Genomic DNA, 25698 nt, shown 5'->3' with positions numbered 1-25698 from the left:
GGGAATAAAAGGCAGCATGATCAAATTAGGGGTTTCCTCCTAAAGTATTAGAGTTCAGAGTAGAGCTCCCTCAGAAGTACTTAATTTATGGACTTCATCCCCCCCGAGAGGTAATAAAGCTTCAAAATGGGTTTTCAAAAGTTGCAAAATGACTTTTGTGAAAACAGGCTCTTTGTAGGAACATGTCTAAACCGCTGAGGTTATTTTGGCAAGGACAACTGGGTTCTCCCAAAATGTGTATGTTGGGGTTTGTCAGATTTCTGGGGCTGGAGTGATCATGGATCTGACCCAGTGTGATATTTACATGCATAAACAATGAACATCCTTTTTGGTAATTGTGTTATTTTGTTGCCTGAATCCCTGGAGTTAAAATAAGAATCCTGGGCTGGCCTCTGGAAGCACTGTGACTTTATTAGCCTCAGAAAATAACGTGGCTTCTTCTCCCCTCCAGGGGCAAACATACCGAGCATTCTTCTATTTCTGTGTAAGACAGGAAATAACAGTACAGTCATAGCTGTGAGGACTGCAGTCAAGTAGGATCCAGTGACCATAAGCCCCCGTTTACCAAGATCACACTGATTTTTCACACAACATATATTTATTCAGAAAAACATTTGCAATAAATTATAATAAAAAAGATGACACAAAATACAGAATCCCACTAGCAGCTTTGCTTAGTGACCAAGACATTTTTGAGAAATATAACAATTACAGAATAAGAATCAGAAAACAGTGAAAGGGAAACTAATGCAATGTCACCATATAGGTTCGAGCCATTTCTTCCCTAAAACAATAGAGGTGGAGTCCTTCTCTACCAGTTGAATCTGAACTCCTTACTTCAGGAGCTATGAAATAAATAGCACATTAGAGTTACTTAGGAATCAGAGGTTGGCGTGCTGGAGTAGGCACAGTAGGGAGGCAGATTTCTTCCGTCTACTCTATTTCTGTCTCCCCTACCTAGAGATTGTCTCAAACACTTAATGCAGTGTACATCCCAGGGCCAGAGCTGGAAAAACGTAGAGGCACTAAACAAATTTAGTGCATCTGCCTGCCTTATGAGGAAAGAGTTAGGATGCTGCCTACACCCCCCACCAACCACATCCTTGATCACCCAAAGGTCCCAGGTTGGCAATATACTAGACAATGTGTCCTGTCTTTGTGTAACGACCTTGCCCCAGATTCTATAATCTGCCTCTATGATCACCTTCTGGCCTAGTGGAGATGGCAAAAGCATTCTGCCTATAATCTTCTATTAACTAAGTTCAATACCTAGCCTCCGACCTATCAGATCTGCAGCTGTTTGGCACAGAGAACTTAACTCCTAGTTCTATAACTCCCTATCAAGAAAGGATTTAACCAGTATATCACAGGATACATACCTTTTCTTCCCCACAGAACTCAACTTACAAGAGATGGGGGGAACTGAAGAACCATTCAGCAGTGGTGTTTCCCCTGGCTCTCTCCTTCAATGTGCTAGAAGAGTCAGGAGTCAATGCCCAAGACCAGACACAAAGCCTATACATTAGGCTCCTTGGATTTAATGTTAACAGCCAAGAATGAGTTAACTCAGGGTGGTTTTAATCAAAGAAAACCAGGAAGAAGCCAACTGCATCAGGTAGTTTTGCAGTTAGTGGCTGATGGCTGGTTTGCCAACCAACACAGAATAATTAAACAACAACAACAACAACAATGCTCCCCACAGAGCTTGAGTGAATGAAATGCTCAGAGGGTTGTCTTGGGTGGGAGAGAAAGGGGCTTCATTGGTCCCACTGCATAGTCTCTTTTACATAACACTGGATAAGGTGACTAGAAACCATGGGGAGCTGGTCATAGAGCCCAGAACCAGCCTTGACGGGAGAGGGGGCAACATCTACTCCCTGGTATTTCAGAAGACCAGAGAGGGGGTTCTAAGGGTTATCCACAACAGCCTTGCTGAAGGAAGGAGCAGTATCGCTGGAGAGGCCCACCTGAGATGCAGACTGCCTTTTTGACTGTGATGCAAGCATTGCTCTGGAGATGGATGTGTAAGTGGGGAACAGGTCCCACAGACAAACCAGGATGAGTGCTCATGTACAATTTGAATAAAAACAGAAAAGGGATGGTAGAAAGCAGGACCTGTCAAACATGAATATTCTCACTCTTGAAACGCTCAAAGTGCTTCCACTCTGATTGTGATTCTCTCACATCAATGGGATGGCATCTCTGACAGTCCCTAAAGTTCTGCTACTCAATGTGGTTGGAGACAAGAGAATACGGTTCCACCTAGTGTTGATCCATGACAAGGACAATGTTACAGAGACATACAGATGCCACTGTAGTAGAAATGCACAAATGCATGTCACAACCACATGTAGACAGTTAACTCACTGTTGGGGACACCCGAGGAGTCACTAGCTTTACCCAGACTTCCTTTGACGTAATAGTACTAGTGGAGTGGAGTGCAAAGAGGTGATATGGGAGGGGGCTGGGCAAAAGTGCTTTAGACGAAGGACTACAGACTAGTCTGAGCTAGAGCACGTAGTACTTGCAGACCTAGAATGGGAACATTTCAGAATCTAGGCCTAGGGTGCTAAGGACAATCATGATAGCTGGCAGGAGGGCAACAAACACATCCCAGATAAAGGAGTGTAGATATAGATCTCTTGCCTTATAAAGAGAGAACACAAAAACACCAAAATATGGTACCTTTGGCTTGGCAATGTGAGTCTAAAAGTATTTTGCTGTGCAGGATATGGTAAGGGAGGGATTAGGAAACTCTTTTCCTTTTGCACTAGAAACAACTTTTTCATGCCAACAGCCTCAAAATTCTGCAACTGCCCCTTCCTGTGGCATGACTTTTCAAACCATTCTGAAATACTTAGTGCCCGAGACCTTCCGCCTCTAGAACCTTGGAGAGTAGTAAGAGGTAAAGGCTTATTAGTCTTCATCGCTCTCAAGAAACCCCAGAAGGAACTGGATAGCACGTTGACGGTCACTTGGAGTCTGTCTTGCCATGAGGTTGGGTGGAGGCCTTAGGAGAAGACTAGTGAAGAGAGTAGCTAGAGGGTGAGAGAAAGGGAAGGTAAAACCCTTTGTCAGACACAACCTAAGCAAAGCCTCAGAGACAGGAAGTGGGGGGCCAGGGGACAAGGGCAATGGGAGGGAAGTAACTGCTATGTGCCTGGACGTGAAGGAAGGAACACACTGTGTACACCATACACAGACTGTCCCGACCAGCCTACCCCCACTCACGTTGCCATTCTTATGAAGCACTCTTACCGATCATGTTTTCGCTGACATTGTTGTATTTAGAGAATTTTAAGAGTTCTCGAAGGAATGCCATCAAGTAATGGAAAACATTTCTATGGCATCTTGGAAGCTGGGAAATCACCTGTTTTTTTTTAAAAAAAAGGGGGGGGGAAGGGTGGGCAGTGAGAACAGGTGAAGGAAGGGAGTAAGAAGAGCTTACAGCTGCCACAGAAGTAGTTTATAATCCAACCTATACAGAACCCCATTCATCTGTCACAACTTTCCTTTATTCACTCATGACTAACAGAGTACCTGCAAATAATAACTTCCAAGTCAGAAAGGTCATCCTGTTTGGCCTGTGTATACACTCAATGACCAGGCTACGTGGTCATCACACAGTCACACGCACACCCCACCTCACAAGAAGGTTGGTATTAATCTGGTCTTCTCCCATCTCCTCAGACACGCATCCATGGCATCTGCCAAGCTGAATGGTTTTCTCTGTAATGTCATTTAGCATGGATGGGAGCTCCTCCCAATACTCACTAGCCTGATTGAGAAGTATTCTCAGCTACTGTGCATCAAAATTATTTCAAGATTAAAAACAAACACCAAGGGGGTGCCTGGCTGGCTCAGTTGGCAGAGTGTGTGACTCTTGATCTCAGGATTGTGGGTTTGAGCCCCACGTTGTGTGTAGCCCCACACTGTCTACAGAGACGACTTAAAAATAAAATCTTAAAAAAAACACCAAGAAGACAAAAAGAAGAAAGGCTCACAAGTATCACCGACCATTCCTGGTAATGTCAGCCAGAATTCAGCTTCATAAACAATCTTCTGCCAACGTAGAGGTATCCACCCTACTCAGTAGGCCAACTAGAAAAGTGTGGCAACTATAATAGGAAATAATACAACCTAAAATTTAAGAGTCCTAACTCTCGGGGCACCTGGGTGGCGCAGTTGGTTAAGTGTCCGACTTAAGCTCAGGTCATGATCTCACAGTTCATGAGTTCAAGCCCTGTGTCGGGCTCTGTGCTGACAGCTCAGAGCCCAGAGCCTGCTTCGATTCTGTGTCTCCCTCTCTCTCTGCCCCTCCCCCGCTCATAAATAAATAAGTCCCAACTCTTGAAGCTGGTGTTCTGCCATGAATAACAGATCCAGACCTATCTTACCACATAGCTAGCTACATGCCTGGCTTTGCTAGATTGATTTCTCCATGGGGGAACTTACCCCAGGCACATCCTCAGAGCAGTAAAACTCACCTGTCGACAGTTTTGGGGATCCTGAGCAGAGTCAAGGCATCGCTGATACAGCTCATAACAGATGACGGGTTCTGGCAGGGCCTCCAGGAAAATGAGCAGTGCTTCAGCCACAGAGTGATTACTGCCAGCTGTATCAACTTAAGTCAAGGGAAAGAGGCTCTAGGAAAAAGGCCACACAGAGACCTGATTTGCTTCCTTCCTCCAATCCCCTCAGGGACAGTTTCCTTCCTGTTATTCAGGGCACATTGATCCTAACTGGGGTTTGATATTTTATTGGTCCAGGTATGCTGCAGCTGAGTTGTTACAGAATTGATCAAAGACTCTTGGGAGGTTTGGCTCAACTTGAGAGTCAGGGGAATGTGGCATGCAGAATGATGTTCACACTTGATCAGTCCTTGAAACTAGTCCCAGTGTTTCCCATTCTCTTTTATGTCCTAGTGACAACATACATAGTGGCAGGAGTGATCAAAAGCCTGAAGCAGAACAGTACCAGTGCTGTGGGTCTTATGCTCCATGTTTATTAAAAGTTGTTGTTACCTACCCCTTTATTCCTTTCAGTAAGAGTCTGATACAGAGAGAAGTCAAAAGTTCCTGAAAGGAATTGAAAAACAACTGCAGACTTGATGATTACCTTATAATAGATGACAGAGAGAAAGTACAGATGGAAACACAAAAATCAAATGTAGGAGGGAAGAAAAGTTTGGTCAAGAATTCATCCAGCTTCCTAAGCCTTTGTCAAAAAGGATACGGATTGTCTCGGGAATGCTAGTATCCAGACAATCAATGATCTGCTGTAACTCCTCCTGCATTCCAGGGGTTTGGAACAGATCCTCCTACCAAAGACATGACAATAAATGGAACAAGGCAAGATAATCAGCCCTAAGGATCTGAAGTCCATCCAGGGATCAAGAGAGTGACAATGCAAATGGAAGTGTAATGTGCATACTCGTGATTAGGAATGGAGGTGTGACAATGGCATCTTTTCCCTTTATCATCTGTATAATCCGTGTGAAATTTTACTTCAAACCAGAAAATGATCTCCACAGGTTTTAGCTTATACCTGATATGGCAGAGGACTAGATGGCTACAGTGGGAGACCAGATGTTTCCACTTCTAGCTTCCTGACAAGTAGAAGGCAGAGTCCAAACAGCTGAACCACAGTTAAATACTGAACTTAGGGAATGCTAGGGCAGCAGTAAATGGCATGCCCATACCAAACCTTGCTTTTGAGTTCTATTACACTTCAGTAGGTAAAAAAAAATGTTTTCCTTCAATTTAGTCCCAAGAAATTTTTCTTTTTGGGTGGTTGGCTTGGGGGTAGCTAATATTTTAGATAGGGTTAAAAAATGAAAATCAAATTCAAGAAATGGGCTTGAAATATTAGAAGTATAGAAATGGGCTTTGGACTTTAAAATCTGCAATGCCTATGTGAGATGGGAAACATGCATTATAGACCGAGGTACACAGTGGTCCAGGGGAAATTGTGTGTAGCCAGGAGACAGGCATGCTCAGTTTGGGCCTGGCTCCACCATTACACTTACACTGTGGTCTTAACTAAATCACTTAGTTTGTATGCTTCCATTGTCATATCTGTAAATACGGATACTTCCATCTGCCCAGACGATCTGACAGTGCTATTCTGTGAAGGTAGCTTGCAAAAGTTACAAGCACAATACCAACAGGAGGTATCACACACCTTCCAAAGTTGTAGGGTAGGCCCATAGTCACTTACCTGGTGGCAGGCATATTTGAACAAGTGATCTACCAGAAGCCAGATCTCCTTGGGGACCTGAAGGGGTCTCTCACTGGCACCTTCATCCAAGGGAACCATCTGCAGAAGGGATTTCTCCTAATAGATGAAAAAGGAAGAGAATCAAAGCGGTCTCAATAAAAACATGTATGTAACTTGATGTCCTCCAGATTCTGCTTATGTAAGTACAATTTCATCTTCATCTCTTAAGATTTTTCATTTTTTCTCACTGGGGTCACTCCTGGTCAGAAGGCACTTGATACTGATTCCCACAGTTAAAGAATCTCGTTTTCTAGATGCTTAACAGGTAAGCATTCCATTTGGGTTCATTATGTTTATCACTGGATGCACTGTGTGTGGTAAATCCTCTCAAGGGTGACACGGAGAGCCAGCGCTGTAGCAGTACAGTCATGGCAGAGTGCACATACCAACTGAGACTTGTGGGCCATTAAATTACAATGGTCAACACAGTACTTTGGAAGAGCAGCATCTACTTAGGTTTTTGGTGACTTAACTTCTGATTCTTTCAGGTCTTACCACAAAATTACAGTTTTCATTGCTGATTTAAATGAGGCTCTCTGGTCCACAGAAATTAAAGACAATTCTCCACATTACACCTACATTCATGAATATTTCAGCCTCAATAGAAGGTCTAATCTTAAGGCACTAAACTCATAGCTCAAAAATAGTAAACCGAATACAGCATACCAAGAGCCAAAAATACTGTGAAAAGTTCCAGGTTTGAGTCCAGAAGTTATTCTTTATACTAATAACTCAGCAGATTTCTCAAGGCTGTGACCCCTTTCACTTTTCTACTTTCTATTAGATTCTCCTGAAAGAATCTAAGAGAAAAACCCAAAAGTGACAACTAAACCTGAACTTGGAAATGGCTGGGGACATAAACTCAGTTATCTTGTGTTTATATAGTCAAATATAAATTATATCAAAAAGGTGTTTGAAATAGATTAAGTCCTTGAGGGCAGCCTTCAGAAAAATTCTAGTGGAGAAAACAGTAACCAATTCTTTGCATCTTCCCCCCTTCTCCAGCTTGAGGTTATAAATTGTGTACTTTCAACTTTAGGAAATTCTGTAAATTCTAGCCCAACCCCAGCCATGTTGCTTTATGGGAAAGAAAAGCATTTTACGACTTCCAAAGACTGCATACACTAGAGCAGAGATGAGGGCTCTGCTTAACACTATGTTCTTCAACCAGCACTGCTGACGTTTTAAAGCTGTTTTACCTTTCTAAGAGAATGAGGAAGAGAAAAGAGCATGACAGTTGGTTACCATTTAAAATCTATTTTCTTCACATCCATTTTGCCTTCTTTCTTTCTTTCTTTCTTTCTTTCTTTCTTCTCTCTCTCTCTTTCCTTCCTTCCTTCCTTCCTTCCTTCCTTCCTTCCTTCCCTCCCTCCCTCCCTCCCTCCCTGGGAGTCTATCACTTGATGTTCATGCTCCCTGTGGCTGCCACAACTTTATCAGGGGCTCATCCACTAACTTCTTTCTAGTTGCAAGTATTAAATCCAGGTATCCACATGGTATCTGAATCAAAACACTGTCCATAATGCACTCTGCTCATTTTCTGAACCAAATGCAACACATGTACAGATTTAGCAGATGCCTCCAAACTTACCATATATAAATTATTCAGCACTGATTCATGTACTTTTTAAAAAATCTGACATCCAACTGGTGCTTTTCCTGTACTAAGGCATTAAGGCGACACAAGGCACTGTCCGCGATGAAAAGACAACATGGCCTGCTATTAACAAGGAAAGGCCGGGAAGCAGAACTGTCTCAACCCTTAGTGGTTTAAAAAGGTTAATAAAATGTCAGTAGGTTATATACATCATCCACTATCCATTTTCAAATTCATGCGTGATAACATGAAATGTCAGACGTGTGTCTCTGAAGTCTAGAGAAAGATCATGCACAAGAAATAGTACTTTCTCAAAAGTCCACAAATTATCCTGATAACTTTAATTTTCAAAGGGAAATAAAGCACACTTTGAAACCTTAGCGCTAATAATTAATGCAGAAAAACAGTACACCATTTCCACCATCAAAATGCATTAAAATCCATCAAATGGGGAGATGGTGTTAGATGCTGTGTGACACCGCTTTAAGAATGGTTTTCAAGCCCACATTTCTCTATGTGATAGCCCTGTGTGGAGCCAGACAACCTCCAGCTTGAAGATAGAAGTGGCAAAGCACTACAGGAGCCCTTTACTAGGTTCCTTGACTGAGTATTCAGGAGATGTGGGTTCTAGTGCCCTCTGCCCCATACCCCTGATACCAGGAGCAGTATGACTTTAGTGAGTTTTTCAACCTTGGGCCTTGGTTGTCTTATCTATTAGAATGGGGAAAAGTACCCTGTCTGAAGGCAGAGAGCTACACCAGATGATCCCTCATGGTCTTGTTCAGCTCTATAATTCTATTCTACACTCTTTCTTAACCATATAACTGCATTCTTTCGGTAATTAATGACTACTGTCACCAACCACAAATCACTCTTAATACAACACAAATCCACTTCTGTTTTTATTATCATTGGAAATGGAGGACAGCTGAATGGTACCCTGCTCCACCTCATGAGCTTTCACATATATCAAGACAGCTCTTTAGTTACTTCTCATTTTAAAAATACAAATTTGGAAACTTGACTCCTATTGCTTTTATGTACTGGGTCTCAACGACCACCAGTGCAGTAAATATCTTTTCTATACTTCAGACACACTTAAAAACAGCTGGCAGGACTTTGGTGGATTCTCATGGAATCAGAGGTCTCTGATATGGGAAAGATTAGGGACAAATTCCAGGGACCACAGTTAAGTGTTAATTAAGCACAGGAAGCACATAACCACCAATGGATTGTATTACCTTTTCTAGGAAGCTGTCTTCTTCCTGAGAGCAGAGCAGGAAAAGATAGTCATTGACAGACAGAAATCAGAATTAATTTACAGAATTAGAAACAGATCAGTATTATTAGAACTCACTATCTTGCTAGATGTATATACTTTAAACAGCTTTAAATTTTTCAAATAAATCATTATTGTTGAAAATGGAGTTATGTTCTCTCTACATGCAAAGTTCTCTATTATACATATTAAACGTTCATGTGGTTTATTGAGATTATCACTCAAGAAACATACATGTGCAGTTCTAGACTTTTGTGTCCTTTGGCAGCTTCCAGCTGACCTGGCCAAATGCCCAGTGATGGCTCCTTTCCACATGCTGCCTGAAGGCAGGCCCTGCTGCTATACTATGCGGCTTCCTAAGTCATCCTAATGCCACTCGATGCACGAATTTGGTTGTGAGTCTGACAGTGGCCATTCAGAAGGAGACAATTGGCTTCTCCCCTCTCCCTGCCATTCCTTTCACCCTAAGCAGTATCCCACACTCTTTTCCCTCGCCATGTACCTACTCCCCTCCTCAAAGGCCCCTAAACTCCCCAAATATGGAGGTCCCTCTGAAATGTAAATTTATTTCATTTCAGACCTTTGTGGACCAGAAGACCCATAATTATCCCTATTGTGATTTCTTGTATGATATAAGAGAAAAAAGAGAAGCAAGGGAGAGGGAAGAAGGTTAATTGGCTCTGTCTTCTGTGCTCTTATTATAATCCAATAACAAGAGCAACAATAACTACTGCCACCACTTAGGGAGCACCTGCCATGTACTGGAAACTGTAAAGTACTTGTATACAATGTCATTTAGTCTGCACAAGTGTGCACAGTAGATATTATTCCCATTTTACAGATGGGGAAACTGAGGCTCTACCAGGTTAAATTATTTGCCCAAGGTCATACTATTAGGTATTAAGTGGCAGGTACAGGATTAGAACTCAGGTCTGACTGACTCTACAGTCATTACCACTATTGTCCCCTAGACAACTCAAAAAATACAATCTAGCTGCTTTCTGGGCAGAGAGGCAAGGCAGGGCAAGGCTGTGAAAAAGTGAGAAACAAAGCACCATGGTTAGTGGAGACAGTACAGAAACTAGTGGTAGACAGTCATGGGTAAAATCTTTGTTCTGCCTCCTATTAATTTTGTACAGACCTTAGGCAAGTTACTAAACTTTATAAAGCCTCAGTTTCTTCATCTCCAAAACAGGGATAATGATATTTACTTTGTAGGACAAGGAAACAGCCTAAAATCCAGGCATGTTGGGACACTGCTGGTGCAGTATGCCAGCACCTCCCCACCAACTCCCAGCTAGAATCCTGCCAACGCTGCCACAGGCCACCAAGAACCTGAGTATAAATCACACGTCTCTTGTCTGATAGTAAAAGGGGGAGTCCCGATCTTACTACGAGAGATGTGCAGGAGGCTGGAGGTGGGGGAGTGTGTGCTCCGTGATGTTCCAAATAGAATGCTAAATACATTTCCCCCAAATGACTTTTATATATATGGTGGATAGGTTTTTTAGTATTATCAGATACATTATGGATTAAACAGGCTCTTATAGGTTTACCTAGACTTTTAAATACCACATATAAATCGAGCTAAAAATAATCACAGTAATATTGTCTTATGAAGTATGCAGTATTAATAGTATTGTAATTACTTTATTTTTTTAATTTAAAAGTTAAATTCTGAATGCCAAACATCTAATTTAACACAATTTTGGAGCACAACCTTTCTTTAAATTTAGGACTACTTATTAAGAAATAGTAGAACTAGCCTAACAGACTTCTCTATTTTTCCTCCCATGAATACATGCCACATGATACGATAAGTAAAACTAGGCAGAGTTTTTATACACTAACCTGTCAAACCAGGTCCTCAAAGCAGTTTTCTTTGAGCAGTGCAAGGCATGCCTTTGGGGGGTGCAGTGGGGGGTGGATGAGAAAGGAGGCTACACAGAAGGGAATGACATGGTCCCTGATTTGGGTATGCAATTGATTTGGGGTAAGAAATCCCAGAATGTATAGCCTGATATTGTTATAATTCACAGATAGGAGTTCTCAATAAACGGTTAATATGAAAAACAAGCAAAGGGGTTCAAAAGAAGGAGATGGCTTTAGGCTGGGGCTGTCAGGGGACTTTTCACAATGGAGATGGGACCTAACTAGCCCTTAAAAGATTCATAGGATTTTATTTACATTTTTTTCAACGTTTATTTATTTTTGGGACAGAGAGAGACAGAGCATGAACGGGGGAGGGGCAGACAGAGAGGGAGACACAGAATCGGAAACAGGCTCCAGGCTCTGAGCCATCAGCCCAGAGCCCGACACGGGGCTCGAACTCACGGACCGTGAGATCGTGACCTGGCTGAAGTCGGACGCTTAACCGACTGCGCCACCCAGGCGCCCCAAGATTCATAGGATTTTAAAGAGTAGAGATGGGGTGAGGACACTACAAGTGGAAGGGGCAAAAATAAGCAAAGATTCAGAGAAGGTAAATCCCAAGGTGGGTGTAGGGAAAAGTTGGTCATCTGTTCTGCAGACAGCATGGGAGGATGTTGAGAAAAATAGTGGGAAATAAGTATGAAAAGGAATGTTAAAGTCAGACTTTTGGTGAACTTGAATGACAGGTAAAGCAATTTGGATTGTATTTAGTAGGCATGGGCAGGCCACGGACTACCTTTAAGCAAGGAAGTGATAGGCCCCAAAGCTGTATTATAGAAAGATTAGTCTGACAGCCCTGAAGAGGAAAAATGAATGAGCGGCGATAGAGGCAAAAGGGATTGTTAAGAGGTTATCAAGGTAGATCAAAAAGGAGCGAGTAAACACTTTAATTATGGGAAAACTATATATTTTTTTTTAAATAAATAGACAAAAGAGAAAATTCTGAAAGAAGAATCAAAAGGACTTTGATTAGATATTGGTGGGGCAGCACATTTATACTGAGAGTTTACCTCTCTGGCTACAGGCATATAGTAGATGTAAATAACTTATTTCAACACTAGGCTCAATTCTGCAAACAGAAACACTACTTAGCCTCCACTGATAAACAGCATACTCCTAAGGTAGTTCTAAGGTTGCTTATAATCACTTAGTTCAACTGACCTGTCCTCTCTCTACAAAAGGCTATGCATTGATTACATTTAAAATGTTTTAATGTTTATTCATTTTTGATTGAGAGAAAGAGAGAATGAGAATGAGTGGGGGAGGGGCAGAGAGGGAGAGAGAGACACAAAATCCGAAGCAGGCTCCAGGCTCTGAGCTATCAGCACAGAGACCGACGTGGGGCTCAAACTCATGAGCAGTAAGATCACGACCTGAGCTGAAGTCAGACAGCCACCTAGGTGCCCCTGCATTGATTACATTTAAAAAGGAAACCTAATTCAGATTCCCTAGTGGGGCAACATTGGCATGCTACAAATGCACTGCAAATCATTCTTCACTCCAACACTCATCCCTAGAGGAATTTTGCCAGTAGTAAATGTAGCTAAGATAATGTTAAAGAGTCATTTAGAGGCAGATTCAAATTTAAAAATAAATAGCAAATGGGTGCCTGGGTGGCTCAGTCCATTAAGCGCCCGACTTTTGATTTCAGTTCAGGTCATCATCTCATGGTTCATGAGTTCAAGCCCTACGTCGTGCTCTGCACTGACAGCACAGACCCTACTTGGGATTCTCGCTCTCCCTCTCTCTGCCCCTCCCTTGCTTATGCGTTCTCTCAAAAATAAACTTTAACAATAAAAAAGAAAAGAAAATAAAAAGCAGAAAACTGAATGTATATCGAAGTTCTAGAAAGGATTAATTAAAATGAAATATAAAAAGGAGAAACACAAACCATACACCTAACAGGATAAGAAATGAGTGGTTGATCAGTAAGACGAAGTAAACACCTAATGAAAAGATCACTGGGGATGAACTAATCACCAAACCATTATTCTTATTATTTCAACTTTGATATTGTTCTAATAAACATGTCCCCAAGAAAATATAGTCTGTCCATTCATCCTTCAACATTTTTTGTCTCCGTATCTACGAGAAAACCTTTAACCATATCTGGCAAGTTCAAACCTGGTCTGTCCATTAGCCCACTCTATAAGCAAGACCAAGCTGTTCCTCCAAATATGTCAATTTACAACCTCATACTACCCATAAAAGTCTTGTGATAGTTGTAGATGCCCTCTGCTCCAGCATAAACTCATCTGTTGACTTCAAGACTTTCTATTCCCTGCTCCCAACCTACCTAACCAGCCTCACATACTCTTTTCTTTAATCTTCACTCTTCCCAGGGATATCTCTTTTTTTTAAGTTTATTTATCATTTTGAGAGAGAAAGAGAGAGAGAGAGAGAGAGAGAGAGAGAGAGAGAGAGAGCGAGCATACACATGCACAAATGCAGGAAGGGCAGAGAGAGAGAATCCCAAGCAGGCTCTGTACTGTCAGCACAGAGCCTAACTCAGGGCTTGACCTCACCAACTGTGAGATCATGACCTAAGCTGAAATCAAGAGTTGGATGATTACCTTATTGAGCCACCCAGGTGCCCCTTCCCAGGGAAATCTTATAATTTTTCATATGTGGTCTTTTTGCTTTCACCTTTTTTTAAAAGTAGGCTCAATGCTCTGCATGGAGCCCAACATGGGGCTTGAACCCATGACCCTGAGATCAAGACCTGAGCTGAGATCATGAGTTGGATGCTTAACTGACTGAGCCACCTAGGTGCCTCTGCTTTTACCTTCTAGCATTTATCCATGATGTCCCTTACATCTGGGAGACATGCTCACCCAATAATGTTAATACATATTTCTTGAATACTTGGACTTAACTCAAAATACTTGTATCATGAACCCCAAATCACTTTTCTAGTCAATTTTATTCTTATGTGCTGAACTTGTTTCTAGTTATGTTAATGTTACATGAATCAAATACGCATTAAAGCCAAAATAAGCTGGTTCTGAGATTGATTTTTATAGAAATTAGCTGGTTAATCAATAAGCTTTTATAACATATAAGGCTTGAGCAAACAGCACAGGAAAGGAATCTATTGTTAATACAAATTACAAGCTCCACAAGTCTCATTACAAATGCCTTTCCAAAATATTGACTTACCAAATACACTGGACATTAACCAGTAAAAGTAGCTAATGTTTAGAGTATCTCTAACCAAATTCCCTATTAACCTTGATTTATAATTTAGCCATATTGTATATATAAGTAAACTTTCATCACCACTAAATTTCAGGAACCTACATAGACTCCATAATATTTTGTATTCAATGTGTAATGAATAAATATTGATGATTATATGCTAGTTAATAAACTAGAAAATTTTATCTTTATTCTGGAAAAGAATAAAGATAATTACAAACAAATTTTCCTCTGTCTGTCATTTGTGCTAATTCCAACTATTCTAGTAGTGGCAAATTCACTATCATTGAGAAGGGCAAGAAGAATGAAAAGGGTTTATGCCAGTATTTCATTCCACATTTGGTGGGAAGAGGGTATGGCACAAGAATCTTTCTGAAACAGTACAAGGAAACTCAACATAGGCACTGAACTCATTTCTGGTTTCACCAAAATTTTAGAGTAAATAATACAATAGAAGATAATGGGTATCATTATTAATAGCATCATCTGATAGGATGTGAAATATCATGTTTGTCTTGGAACAAATATAAACAAATACAAGAAAGCATTGCAGAAGGTCAAAATCAAATCAAAATACAGTGGGAAGATATTACAAATGGGGTACAGATAATTTTAGACTTCAGCTCAGGTCATGATCTCATGTTTCGTGCTCCTGGAGACTCAGAGCCTGGAGACTACATTGGATTCTGTGTCTCCCTCGCTCTCTGCCCCTCCCCTGCTCATGCTCTCTCTCTCTCAAAAATAAATAAACATTTTTAAAAATTTTTCAAAAAAGAGAGGCAGAGTAAGGTGTTCACCAGTGAAGTGACATATCACTACTTAATTTCAGATGTTACAGCAAAAAAAAAAAACAAGAACAAAAAAACAAAAAACAAAAAAAATGCCTATTTTATGTAAGGCATGTGGGGGTTCATTGTACTGTCCTTCCCATTTTTCTGTACATCTGCCACTTTCATAATTAAACGTTGGGAAAAAGAAAGCTGGGAAATGATATTTAGGATGGAAGGAAGGGGGCAGGGAAAAAATGGGAAACTTCATTTAGAATATATCCTAAACAATAAAATACGAAATTGGAAAGACAGAATATGGTGGTAAAAAGAAAAAAACAATATCATAAAAAAATAAGAGAATGTAAGGACGTAAATTTCTGAAGAAAATGGTTCTCTCTCAAACAGAGGTAATACACCCAGTTATGAGGGCTCTAGGGAAACAAGTATAATTCCAAGAAAGAATGCTGGGACTGGACTCAAGTGTTTTAATCTGCCATCTGAGTCATAGCTAAAACAATTCCATGGCAACAGAACAGATCACACAGGCCAGCAGTCTGCCCGCTGGTCTAGCCCTCCTTGCTAGATGATAACATCACTGCTCTGGTGAGGCTAAAGAACATCAACATGAATACTAATAGTAGTGATAAAGTATGGCTGCCACATCACCTCATTTTTCTTGGTAAAAGACCAAAAGCATGCTTTTACAGCCCAAAGAGGTCTGCACACAAATCCGGCAATATTTTTATTTAGAAGAAAAGTTCTTAACAGGATGAACTTGTTACTACATCAATTTACATTATGGAAGGTAGTAAGCATTTCCTATATAAGAACACTGCTATTATAGTTTGGTGTCAGGGAAGGGAAATCCTACTGCTTCCCTTTCTTGAGTCCCATTAAACATGCAGCAAACTTCAGTGTACATTATAATCATGTGGGATGCTGATAAAATGTAGGTTCCTAAGCCCTGCACACCGAGACTGTCCTTCCATTGCCAGAGGTGAACGGAGGGAAGAATCTGTACTTGTTCAAGGACCCCCAGGGATTCTGAGGTTCATTTACAGGTCTGGGCTGCAACATGCAGCCAAGTTTGGGATTAGATATGATGATACAAGTAAGGAATTACCAAACTGGGAATGAGAAAGTCTGGGGGACAGATTCGTTGCTAACTTATTCCACTTTGGGAAAGTTATTGTCTCATGCCTCAGTTTTCTCATGTGTTTAATGATAATACTGCCCCCCCCCCAACTTACTGGACCTCACACACATGCTAATTTATACAAAAGTAACTTAAATTATGAAGAGCATAACAAATAAGCATTAGATCTTTAAGAAGGGAGTTTTTAATCTAATTCAGTGAACACAGTATTATATATTCCTGACAAGAGCCAATTACAGATTACTCTCTCTTTTTTGAGACTTAATCTAATGAAAGTAGTGCTAAAGTGACATTATCACTTGACAATTCCCCCAACCCCAGCAAAAGAGAAAGCCTAGCGACAATGAGGACATCACTTAAGTATTGTGAAAATTATATCTAGAGGAGGTTCTGTGTCTTAGGATGTTTCTTACCAAGTCTATGAGTTTGGTTACAGGCACTTCTCGGATTGGTCTTTTCATTCGGCACAAAGCCTCTAAGGATGTACCAAAGCAACTTGGGAGGTAATTTCCACTAATGGTCAAGAAGTAATCTTTGCCTCGATCCAGGTGAAGGACTAGAATATCTTCAATCTTATCTTCCCCTGAGTTCAGAATGGTCACAGAGTCTTTGCTGACATACACATCAAGGGAAATGTCCACGGTCTCATCTGAAATATAAGAAATGACACATGGTAACAGAAACTTATGGTGGAAAAGTGAAAGGAGATGAAAACCAACAGAAGAAGCGTCCTCTAAAAAGTCATCAGGTGATGAAGGAGAGACTAGACACACAAAAGAGATCTCCCCAATATAATGACAGTAAAGGTAAGAGACATGTGGTTAGAAAACATGAAGTTAAACAGAGGGAGGGGGTGGAAACCAGGGGGAGAGGATGCATTGCAAGCAGAGACAATGGTAAAGGGACAACTCACTTGGCTCCAAGTAGCCCTCAAAAGGTTCAGCCCGAAGCCATGGTTTGCAGTACTGGCTGTCATTAAGTTTAGGGATGAAAGAAAAATGGCAGGGAACCTGTCCATTGTTGCTGATCTGGAACTTCTCCTTTTGTAGTTGCCGAAACTTCACATTCTCAAACACAAACTGGGGAATAACAGACAGACACAAACATGCATCACTAGTAGGGGAAGTCAGTCAGTTGGATTATTCCATAGGGAATATGAATAAAGAATAAGGTAATTATTATTGACCAGGTGTACAACTATTGTCTGTACGCCTTCACTGACTGAGCTGGCTGTATGCCACGTCCTCTCATTTGTTATTCTACTCACACCAGCAGAAGAGGAATTAGGCAGCTCTTGCTACTTCTCTGGACTACTCTGATTATTCCTGAGATCCTAAGAGGATAACCCAACCTTGGGTCAGGACATTCATCCCATGACCAAATCCTGGTTCCTGAGATATGAATTAACCAGCAGCTCTGAAATACTAAGTAAGAAAAGCTAACATCTGAGGGCTTACTTTGTGCTGGGCACAGTTTTAAGAGCTTCACATGTACTAACTCATGTAATCCTCACAACCACCCCTTTAACCAGAAAAGGAAAGTGTGGCTCTGAGAGAGTTAGACATGCGCCTCTGGTCATACATCTACTAAATGACAGTGCTGGAATCAGCATGGAGGCAGTTTGACTTCAACACACATGGTTTTCACCACTTTGTTGTGTTGCCTTCTCTAACAAACATGCTTTCCCCTGCACTGACCACGATGGGCAGTGCATGGGGAAGCCATGTATTTTTGCTCACCTCCCTCCTGCTGAGCTCCAAGGAAGGAAGGAAGTCATTTTCCATTCTGTCCATGATGCGTACAATATCTTCAAATACTTTCCGATACCTCCGTTCATCTACAACCTTCACCTGAAAGAAAGTAAACCCTCTTTTTCAGTCTTACATGCTCCTAGCTCATCTTCTTTTGAGATTACCTAACAATTTAAAAGGCGTTGTTACAGCAATCATTTAAAATAAAATGTGGTGCAAACAACATCTTCAAACACTTTCTGAAATATCACTCCATCCACAACTTTTACCTCAAAGAAAACAGATCCTTATTTTAGTCTTGTGTGCTTTCAGCTTGAATCTCTAAGAGTCTAACAATTTTTTAAACATCACTAAAACAAATATAAATTAAACTAAGCATTTCAGCACTACACACTTTATGGTAAAGGTAAGGTTAATTGGTTAACTTCCTGGAAAAGTTAAACCTCTGTGCTAAAAAGCTTGGCAGTAAAAAAAAAATAATAAATAAATAAATAAATAAATAAACAAACAAATAAATAAATAAAAAGCTTGGCAGTAATATTTGGGAAGAATATTTTCTTGCTCCATTGTTAAGTTATTTGGTGTTGGGGGAAATGTGACAATTATGGTAAAAATTATTTCCTGCATTGCACAAATTAAGTGTCAAAACATACCTACTACTGTTTCTAACAATGATCACAAAGCACTGAAACAGCAGAAAAATGATTAAAGCATTTAATTCTATTAGCTGCTATGCGCAATGCCAAGAATCATAATGTCAGTGCATTATATCATTATATAATGATAAAGGTACATTAGTAAACAGATCCTATGGTTATTTTAGAGAAGAGCCAATAGAAAATGCCCTAGATTAGGGTAAAAAAAGCATGACAAACAAATCATCTTGACTAATAGATCAAAAAATTTTCCCATCTGACACAGCGCTTTCAGCTTCCTGAAATAGCTTCGGGTTTTTTTCACTATTAAACTTCATACAAATCAATGCCAAAAATGAACATAATTAACATAGCATTTTAACTTATTGAGGTTGCAGCTTCTTTTTAGAAAGAAAACTTCACAGATTCCATGTTGAGGGAAAAAAAGGACTGATGCATGTAGCAGAGGTTGTAAATCAAATATGGAAAATAAAAGCATCAAAGCTGAGCCAAAGATCTCAACGACTGGGAAGGTTTTTACATGTCTAAGCCATAACTCTTAGAGAACTGAGGCCCAAGCAATCGCTAGTGTCACCAGGGTCCATAGTATAGTGTTAAGAGAAATTTTATATATTTTTAATATTTTTATAAAATTTTGCAACTTCTTATTTCATAAAGTATTTTATGTGTGTCATCTTTTCACAACAACCAGCCAGGCTACCAAAGGAAGGATTATTCTTCTGATCCTTGAGAATATCAAGATACAAAAAGATCAGCTAAATTGCTCACTGCCACAGTTGTATCCACAATTGTATCCAATTGTTGTATCTGGACCTCTAGTGTAAGATCCTTTCCAAAATACCAGGTACGCAACAGGATTAATTCACGTAGGTCTTAAAAAATGCAGATGCCTTGGCCTACTGCATTTTTTAAAAAGATCTCTAGGCAATTTCTCTGTCCACCAAAGTCTGAGAACCAATGCAACAGATCCCATTACCAAGTACAGGGGTGAAAACCATATGTCAGCTAGCCCACAGCAAGTCTTCTGAAGTTAATTAACTGGCCATTGAGCACTTGGTCCCTTTATTAACAGTCATTGATGACAATGGTGGTAAAAATATAATGTGGTTTCTTAAAGCCTCTAATCATGCCCAAGCATGCCCAAGAGACCAAAATATGGGGTGGTTAACTCAATAAACTCAAAACTTTTCTCAGTGGGTTATCATGATCATACCCCTTAATGGCATATCAAGGATAATGAAGGGGAAAACCACCATAAGAATGTCACCACCTGATACACCCACTTTAGAAAAGGAAATTACCAACAAAATTAGGAATTAAGAATGAGTTAGATGATTAATGAGCTAGATATTTACGTAGTAACATGGGTAGCTCTCCAAGACACACCACTGAATTTTTTTTTTAAAAAGCAAGCTGCAGACCAACAAATACGGTATGAGACCATTTATGATATATGTACCAATATACAAAACAATACTCTATTGTATATGGGTAAACACTGAAAAGCATATGCAAAAGTCTAGAAGTGTGTTGTTCAAGATAATAGCCAGTAGCCACATATGGATATTTAAATTTACATTACTTCAGGGGCGTCTGGGATGCTCAGTTGGTTAAGTGGCTGCCTTTGGCTCAGGTCATGATCTCACAGTTAGTGGGTTTGAGCCCTGCGTGGGGCTCTGTGCTAACACCTCACAGCCTGGAGCCTGCTTCTGGTTCTGTGTCTCCCTCTCTCTCTGCCCCTCTCCTGCTTGCACTCTGTCTCTCTCTCTCTAAAATAAACATTAATTTTTTTTTAATTTACATTACTTCAAATTAAATAAAATTGAAAATTCAGCTCTCTTAGTCTCACTACCCACACTTCAAGTGATCAATAGCTACCTGAAGCTAGTAGCTTTTGTACTGGACAGGATAGATCTATAACATTTCCATCATCACAGAAAGACCTATTGGACTATACTGGTCTAGAAAGATATACATTCATAATGGTAGTTGGCCTGGCTGGAAAGTGGGGGTTTGGGACAAAGGTGGGAGTAGAACAGGGATTGAAGAACTTCAGCCTTATCTGTAAATTTTGCTTAAAACGTTTTTTTTTTTTAATTTTAAAGAGAAAGCACTTTTGATTTCCTGCATAATTTAAGTAGTATTAAAAATTAGAAAGGTAGACATTTATTAAAGATACACAAAAATACACAGGTAGTATGGAAAATTTTTAACTATCCTGCTGGGAGCTCTGGATTAATATGTGTGGAATATTACAAATATTCCAAGGTTCTGAAAAGAAATACAGACAAAAAAGCCAAGCACAGCTGATTAAACCAAAAAGGTTAGTGTCTGGGGAAAGACATCCTTTTAAAAATGAATTAAGAGAATTCAAATGAAGAAAACAGAGCAGCTCACAAGTACAAAATAGAAATTAGGTGGGCTAGAAATAGTATCTAAAGGTTTATGTAGTCTGTAAGTTCTTTGTAACTATAGAGGCATTGTGGGGTTAGTGGAAAGAACATCAATAGGCTTGGGAGTTAAACAGACAAGATTAAAATCTTAGCTCTCCTTCTGGTTGAATGCTCTTAAGGAAGTTATTTTAACTCATTAGTTCTCCATTTGCTCACCTGTTAAATGAGAAATATTTAACTCATAGTACTGTTGTGAGGAGTAAATGAGATATGTCTAAACTGCCCATCCCAGTCCCCAGCACACATAGCTACTATTTGAGAAAAACTATTATTTATTATTATTTTAAAATTTCAAAATGGATAAAAGTCAAGTCACAATTGCTTCAAATTATTCTAAGACCAAGAAGTAACTTTGTAAATAAAGGAAATACCCCCAAAATTCCCCTTTAAGACAGAAGGATAAGACATGTTGGGGATAATCTATCTCAGAAGCAAAAAGAATCAACATATACACAGAGGAAAGAAATCTACCCTATTATGCTCTTTGCATGTCTTAACTCATTAATCCCCATAAGTAGTACCACTGTTATCCCCATTTTATAGTGGAGGAAACTGAGGCATAGGGCTGTTACATAAATTTTCATGGTTACATGGTCAGGAAGTAGTTGAACAAGGATGCAAATCTAAGCAGTCTATAAAGCCCACCCTATCAAGCACTGAACTATATAGATTCTGACAGATTACATGACTGTATGTCTGGGAAATCTACAAGAAATAATCTAAATGTACTAGCTGTCATGGGGTGTCTGGGTGGCTCAGTCAGTTGGGCATCTGACTTCGGCTCAGGTCATGATCTCACAGTCTGTGAGTTCAAGCCCTGCATCCACCTCTGTGCTGACAGTCCAGAGCCTGGAGCCTGCTTCGGATTCTGTGTCTTCCTCTCTCTCTGCCCCTCCCCTGCTCGCACTCTGTCTCTCTCTTTCTCAAAAATAAATAAAGATTAAAAAATTTCTTTTAATGTACTAGCTGTAATAAATTAAATCAACAAGATCCCAAGATATAACCTACGTATACACACAGCTAGAAAATACAATGTGAAAGCAAAAACTACTCACAACAGAGACAAAAAAAATTAACTGGCCATTAATCCAGCCTAGGATGCAACAGAGTTAAAGAAAAATTTAAAACATGTGCTCCTGAACAGGAAAGTTTCACTAATAGTACAGCTGACTATATGCCTTTTAAGCTAATATACAGATTTGGTTGTATGCTGATCAGTCTATGCCTTTGTTCTTGCTGTTCCCAGCCCCTCCACCTGGAACCTCTCTCTTAGGCCTTTCCCTTCTTACTATCTATCTATCTACTCACTCTTTAAAACCTAGCTTCTAACTCTTCTTTATGAATAACAACTTTAGGAGGCTAAGGTTACCACCCAGACACTCTGCAGCATGAGAAACATCTGTGTCACTAAAAGGCCAAGCTCATTAAGAACCATATGGACAGCATTTAGGACGGTTGGGGGCACTAATTTCTCAAAGTTGCAAATAATTATTTGGTTATGGTAACATTTATGGCTCACTGAACTACTGATCTGTTTTGAGGCTAAATGATGCTCTAAGAATATATACTTAACCTACAAACAAATAAATGAACAAACAAGTGTTTACCCCAATATGGAAGAGGGCGCTAACAGGCTTGTGGTCACTGGTTTTTAGTTCCATATGACTCCGGTAATGAAGCTGATTAACATTTGTTCCTCTCCAAAGAATCCGATCACACCAGGCTGGAACCCGACATTTCCCACTGCAAATAAAGAAAGGAATTATGAAGGGAACATACCACACAAGAATGTAATACCTACCACACTGGTTTAGACCAGGGTTAGGCCGTCTTGTTAAATGCCTCTCCTTCCCTAATGATCCCAACTATAATATTCCCTACTATACTGCAAACTCTGTAAAGGGTCTGTGTCTGCTTGTTTGCCACTGAATCTCCAACCCCTAGGACAGTGTCTTGTGCAAAGTAGGTGCTCAGTGATTAGTTATGTAATGAATGAATAAACAGTGCTCCCCAAATTAGCATTACATCTTTAACAACACTGCCCCAGAGGAAAATATAATAGCATCTTCTTAAAATATCCTCAGAAGGTCAGGATTATACTCAGAATACTTTACTCTATGACATTTTGCAATGACATTTCACAACAGATAGACAACTGGTAAGAATCTAAAAATCCAATGCTATATTCCTAGACTGGGCTTGATCTCTGGAAATAACTAGAGATTTCTCCTTTTCAACCTGGACTTTCATGACTAGCTTCTTCAAATAGAGATGAACTAACATCTAAGCATGCAAGTCTGAACATATAACAGCCCATAGAATACCAAGGGTAGGGAAAAAGCCTAGTCATCATTCAATTAAAATAAGTAACACCTTGTACACCTAAGCCACAAGGTGACACACATAAGTTCTTATCAGTAGCTCTTCAATTGACTCTCAAGTCAGGTGAGTGGAAGAAACAAGGTGAGGTGTACAAGATCTTTGAGTGTCACTTTTCACTTGCTGACCAGCTCGCTCAGAGCACAGGAATGCAGACCCCTCTCCACCCCATCCTAGTGCTCTCTGAGTCTAAAGAAGTTTAATCAAGCTTCTGGGCTCAGCCAGCTAGTACACCATAGGGAACAAAGAGACAGTAGGTAGAAGGCAAATAGTTAGCAGGAACATACTGACAGAGGTACTTAACTGGGGATTATCAGGAAATCAAAGGGCCCCCTGGGCAATGGTTCTCAGCTTTCTCTGGCAGTTGCAGAGGTCAGGCCCAGGCATCAGTATTTTTTAAATGTTTTATTTACTTTTGAGAGACAGAGAGGACAGAGAGCATGTGAGCAGGGGAGGGGCAGAGGGGGCAGGGGACAGAGGATCTGAAGCCAACTCTGCACTGACAGCAGTGAGCTTGCAGGCATCAGTATTTTTAAAAGTCCCCCAATAGATTCTAATGTGTGATCAGGACTGAGAACCATTGTGCTGGAAGAGCCTTTTGTGACTCAATTTCTGGTGTTCACAGCTGAAGAGTTGAGAAACAATTTGGATAAAACAATAAGAACAGGACAATAGATAAGGAAATGGGAGGGGGTCAGAAAGGTAAAAATCTCAGCAAGTCTGTTGAGATGATAGAAATAAGGCACTGCAGACAGCCCATAAAATTTCAACAAAAGTAATACTTTAAGATAAATTCACCTGTGAGTACACATGCATTAAAAACTCTTCTGTAACAGCACTGAACCATTAGGTCTTTATATCTGCATCTGGCATGACCTAAAAATTCCTAGCCGTTCACCAATCTGTAGGGACAGAAATAATACCAGGCCTGAACCTATTCTGTGACAAGGTTCTTGTCACTTTACCTGGAATCCCATCGGTCTGTTTTAGAGTCATACTTATAAGTGGGGATAAACTTGATTTCTCCTTCAGTGAAGTCAGCAAAAGCTTTTTTCTGTGTGCGCTGAATATTTAGCTAGAGATAGAAAAAAGCATCACATAAGCAGGGTAACACCATCTTAATACAGGTGATCATCAGGTTGATCAACGATTTCTAACTATCAAGTTTCATTGCTTTTGCAACTGTCAGGGTGCATAAATAAAATTTCTGTACCTTATGAATTAAATCTTGCCATTCCCATGACATCTAAACTCACCCACAGATAGAATGCTCATTATGTGCAGATCACTAATTTTTTATTGCTAATAGTGGTTGGGTGGGGCACCTGGGTCGCTCAGTTAAGTGTCTGACTTCGGCTCAGGTCATGATCTTGTCATTGGGAAGTTCCAGCCCTGCATCAGGCTCTGTGCTAACAGCTCAGAGCCTGGAGCCTGCTTCAGATTCTGTGTCTCTCCCTCTCTCTAACCCTCCCATGCTCATGCTCTGTCTCTGTCTCTCAATAATAAATAAATGTTAAAAATTTTTTTTTTCTAATTTTAAAAATAGTGGTTGAGTAAAATGGAAAAATGAAATAAGAATAATCTTTCTCTGAAGCTGGACAGGAATCATCTAGCGCAATTTTAATTTTTTAAAAAAGCACACAGATGTTGAATGGATAATTCCAAAAGCCAAATTCAGTGAATAGTTATGGATCGTTTTGAAAGTTATCCTCACTCAAATACTCTACCAGAATTACATAAGACTCAGAATTTATTCCAACTGTACCCCCTTTGGAAACATGACAGAGGAAGAAATGCAAAGAAATTAGTCAGTCAACCTCAATATGAAGAAAGAGCCCAAAAAGACTCACTATATATAAAAAAAAAAAACATTCTACTGCAAAACTCCTACATTTTTACTATGTCTAAAGGTCAAAAAGGCTTTCATAAGGATTTAAAGACATTAAAATCAAGTCGAAACATTTTCTTCCCTCTATAAGAAGTGTTCACTTTTAGCAACCAGTATCCATAAGCTGAAGTAAAAATTCAAGTCATGTGCCAGGTTCCAAGGCAAATTTACAGAAAACTAGGTTCCTGAATACCAAGTTTTATATAAATGTTACCAAATCAATGCTTTTCCCACAGGTTTTAACATCTATAAGCCAGCCAGGCCCAACTTCTCAATCAGTTCCCATTAGACCACAGTCTGTGCTATTTATCCCAAACTTCTGTTCTTCCCAATCCCCTCACAGGGCCTCCCTCTTTTACT

General features: G+C 40.0%; 1 protein-coding gene across 5 annotated transcripts in view; it reads right to left on the bottom strand.

Annotated features, from left to right (window-relative positions):
* Positions 1-579: 579 nt before the first annotated feature.
* The window catches only part of OCRL (OCRL inositol polyphosphate-5-phosphatase), a 50618-nt gene continuing 25499 nt past the window's right edge, over positions 580-25698 (bottom strand). For 4 of the 5 annotated variants that reach the window (XM_047843998.1, XM_047843995.1, XM_047843996.1 and 1 more), the window contains 11 exons: positions 24416-24525; positions 22679-22814; positions 17951-18061; positions 17125-17290; positions 16625-16860; positions 9118-9141; positions 6220-6336; positions 5236-5320; positions 4488-4615; positions 3259-3370; positions 580-3038 (listed from right to left, as the gene is read on the bottom strand). In XM_047843998.1, the coding sequence (XP_047699954.1) occupies positions 2917-3038; positions 3259-3370; positions 4488-4615; positions 5236-5320; positions 6220-6336; positions 9118-9141; positions 16625-16860; positions 17125-17290; positions 17951-18061; positions 22679-22814; positions 24416-24525 (1347 nt within the window). In that variant the 3' untranslated portion in view covers positions 580-2916. The remainder of the gene's footprint in view (positions 3039-3258; positions 3371-4487; positions 4616-5235; positions 5321-6219; positions 6337-9117; positions 9142-16624; positions 16861-17124; positions 17291-17950; positions 18062-22678; positions 22815-24415; positions 24526-25698) is intronic. The other variant, XM_047843997.1, reaches the window with a different exon arrangement.

The sequence above is a fragment of the Prionailurus viverrinus genome, chromosome X (assembly GCF_022837055.1).
Source record: "Prionailurus viverrinus isolate Anna chromosome X, UM_Priviv_1.0, whole genome shotgun sequence".
In the NCBI taxonomy this organism is placed as follows: domain Eukaryota; kingdom Metazoa; phylum Chordata; class Mammalia; order Carnivora; family Felidae; genus Prionailurus; species Prionailurus viverrinus.
Note: the sequence above shows the minus strand (reverse complement) of the source record. Positions and strands in the feature narration are given on the sequence as shown.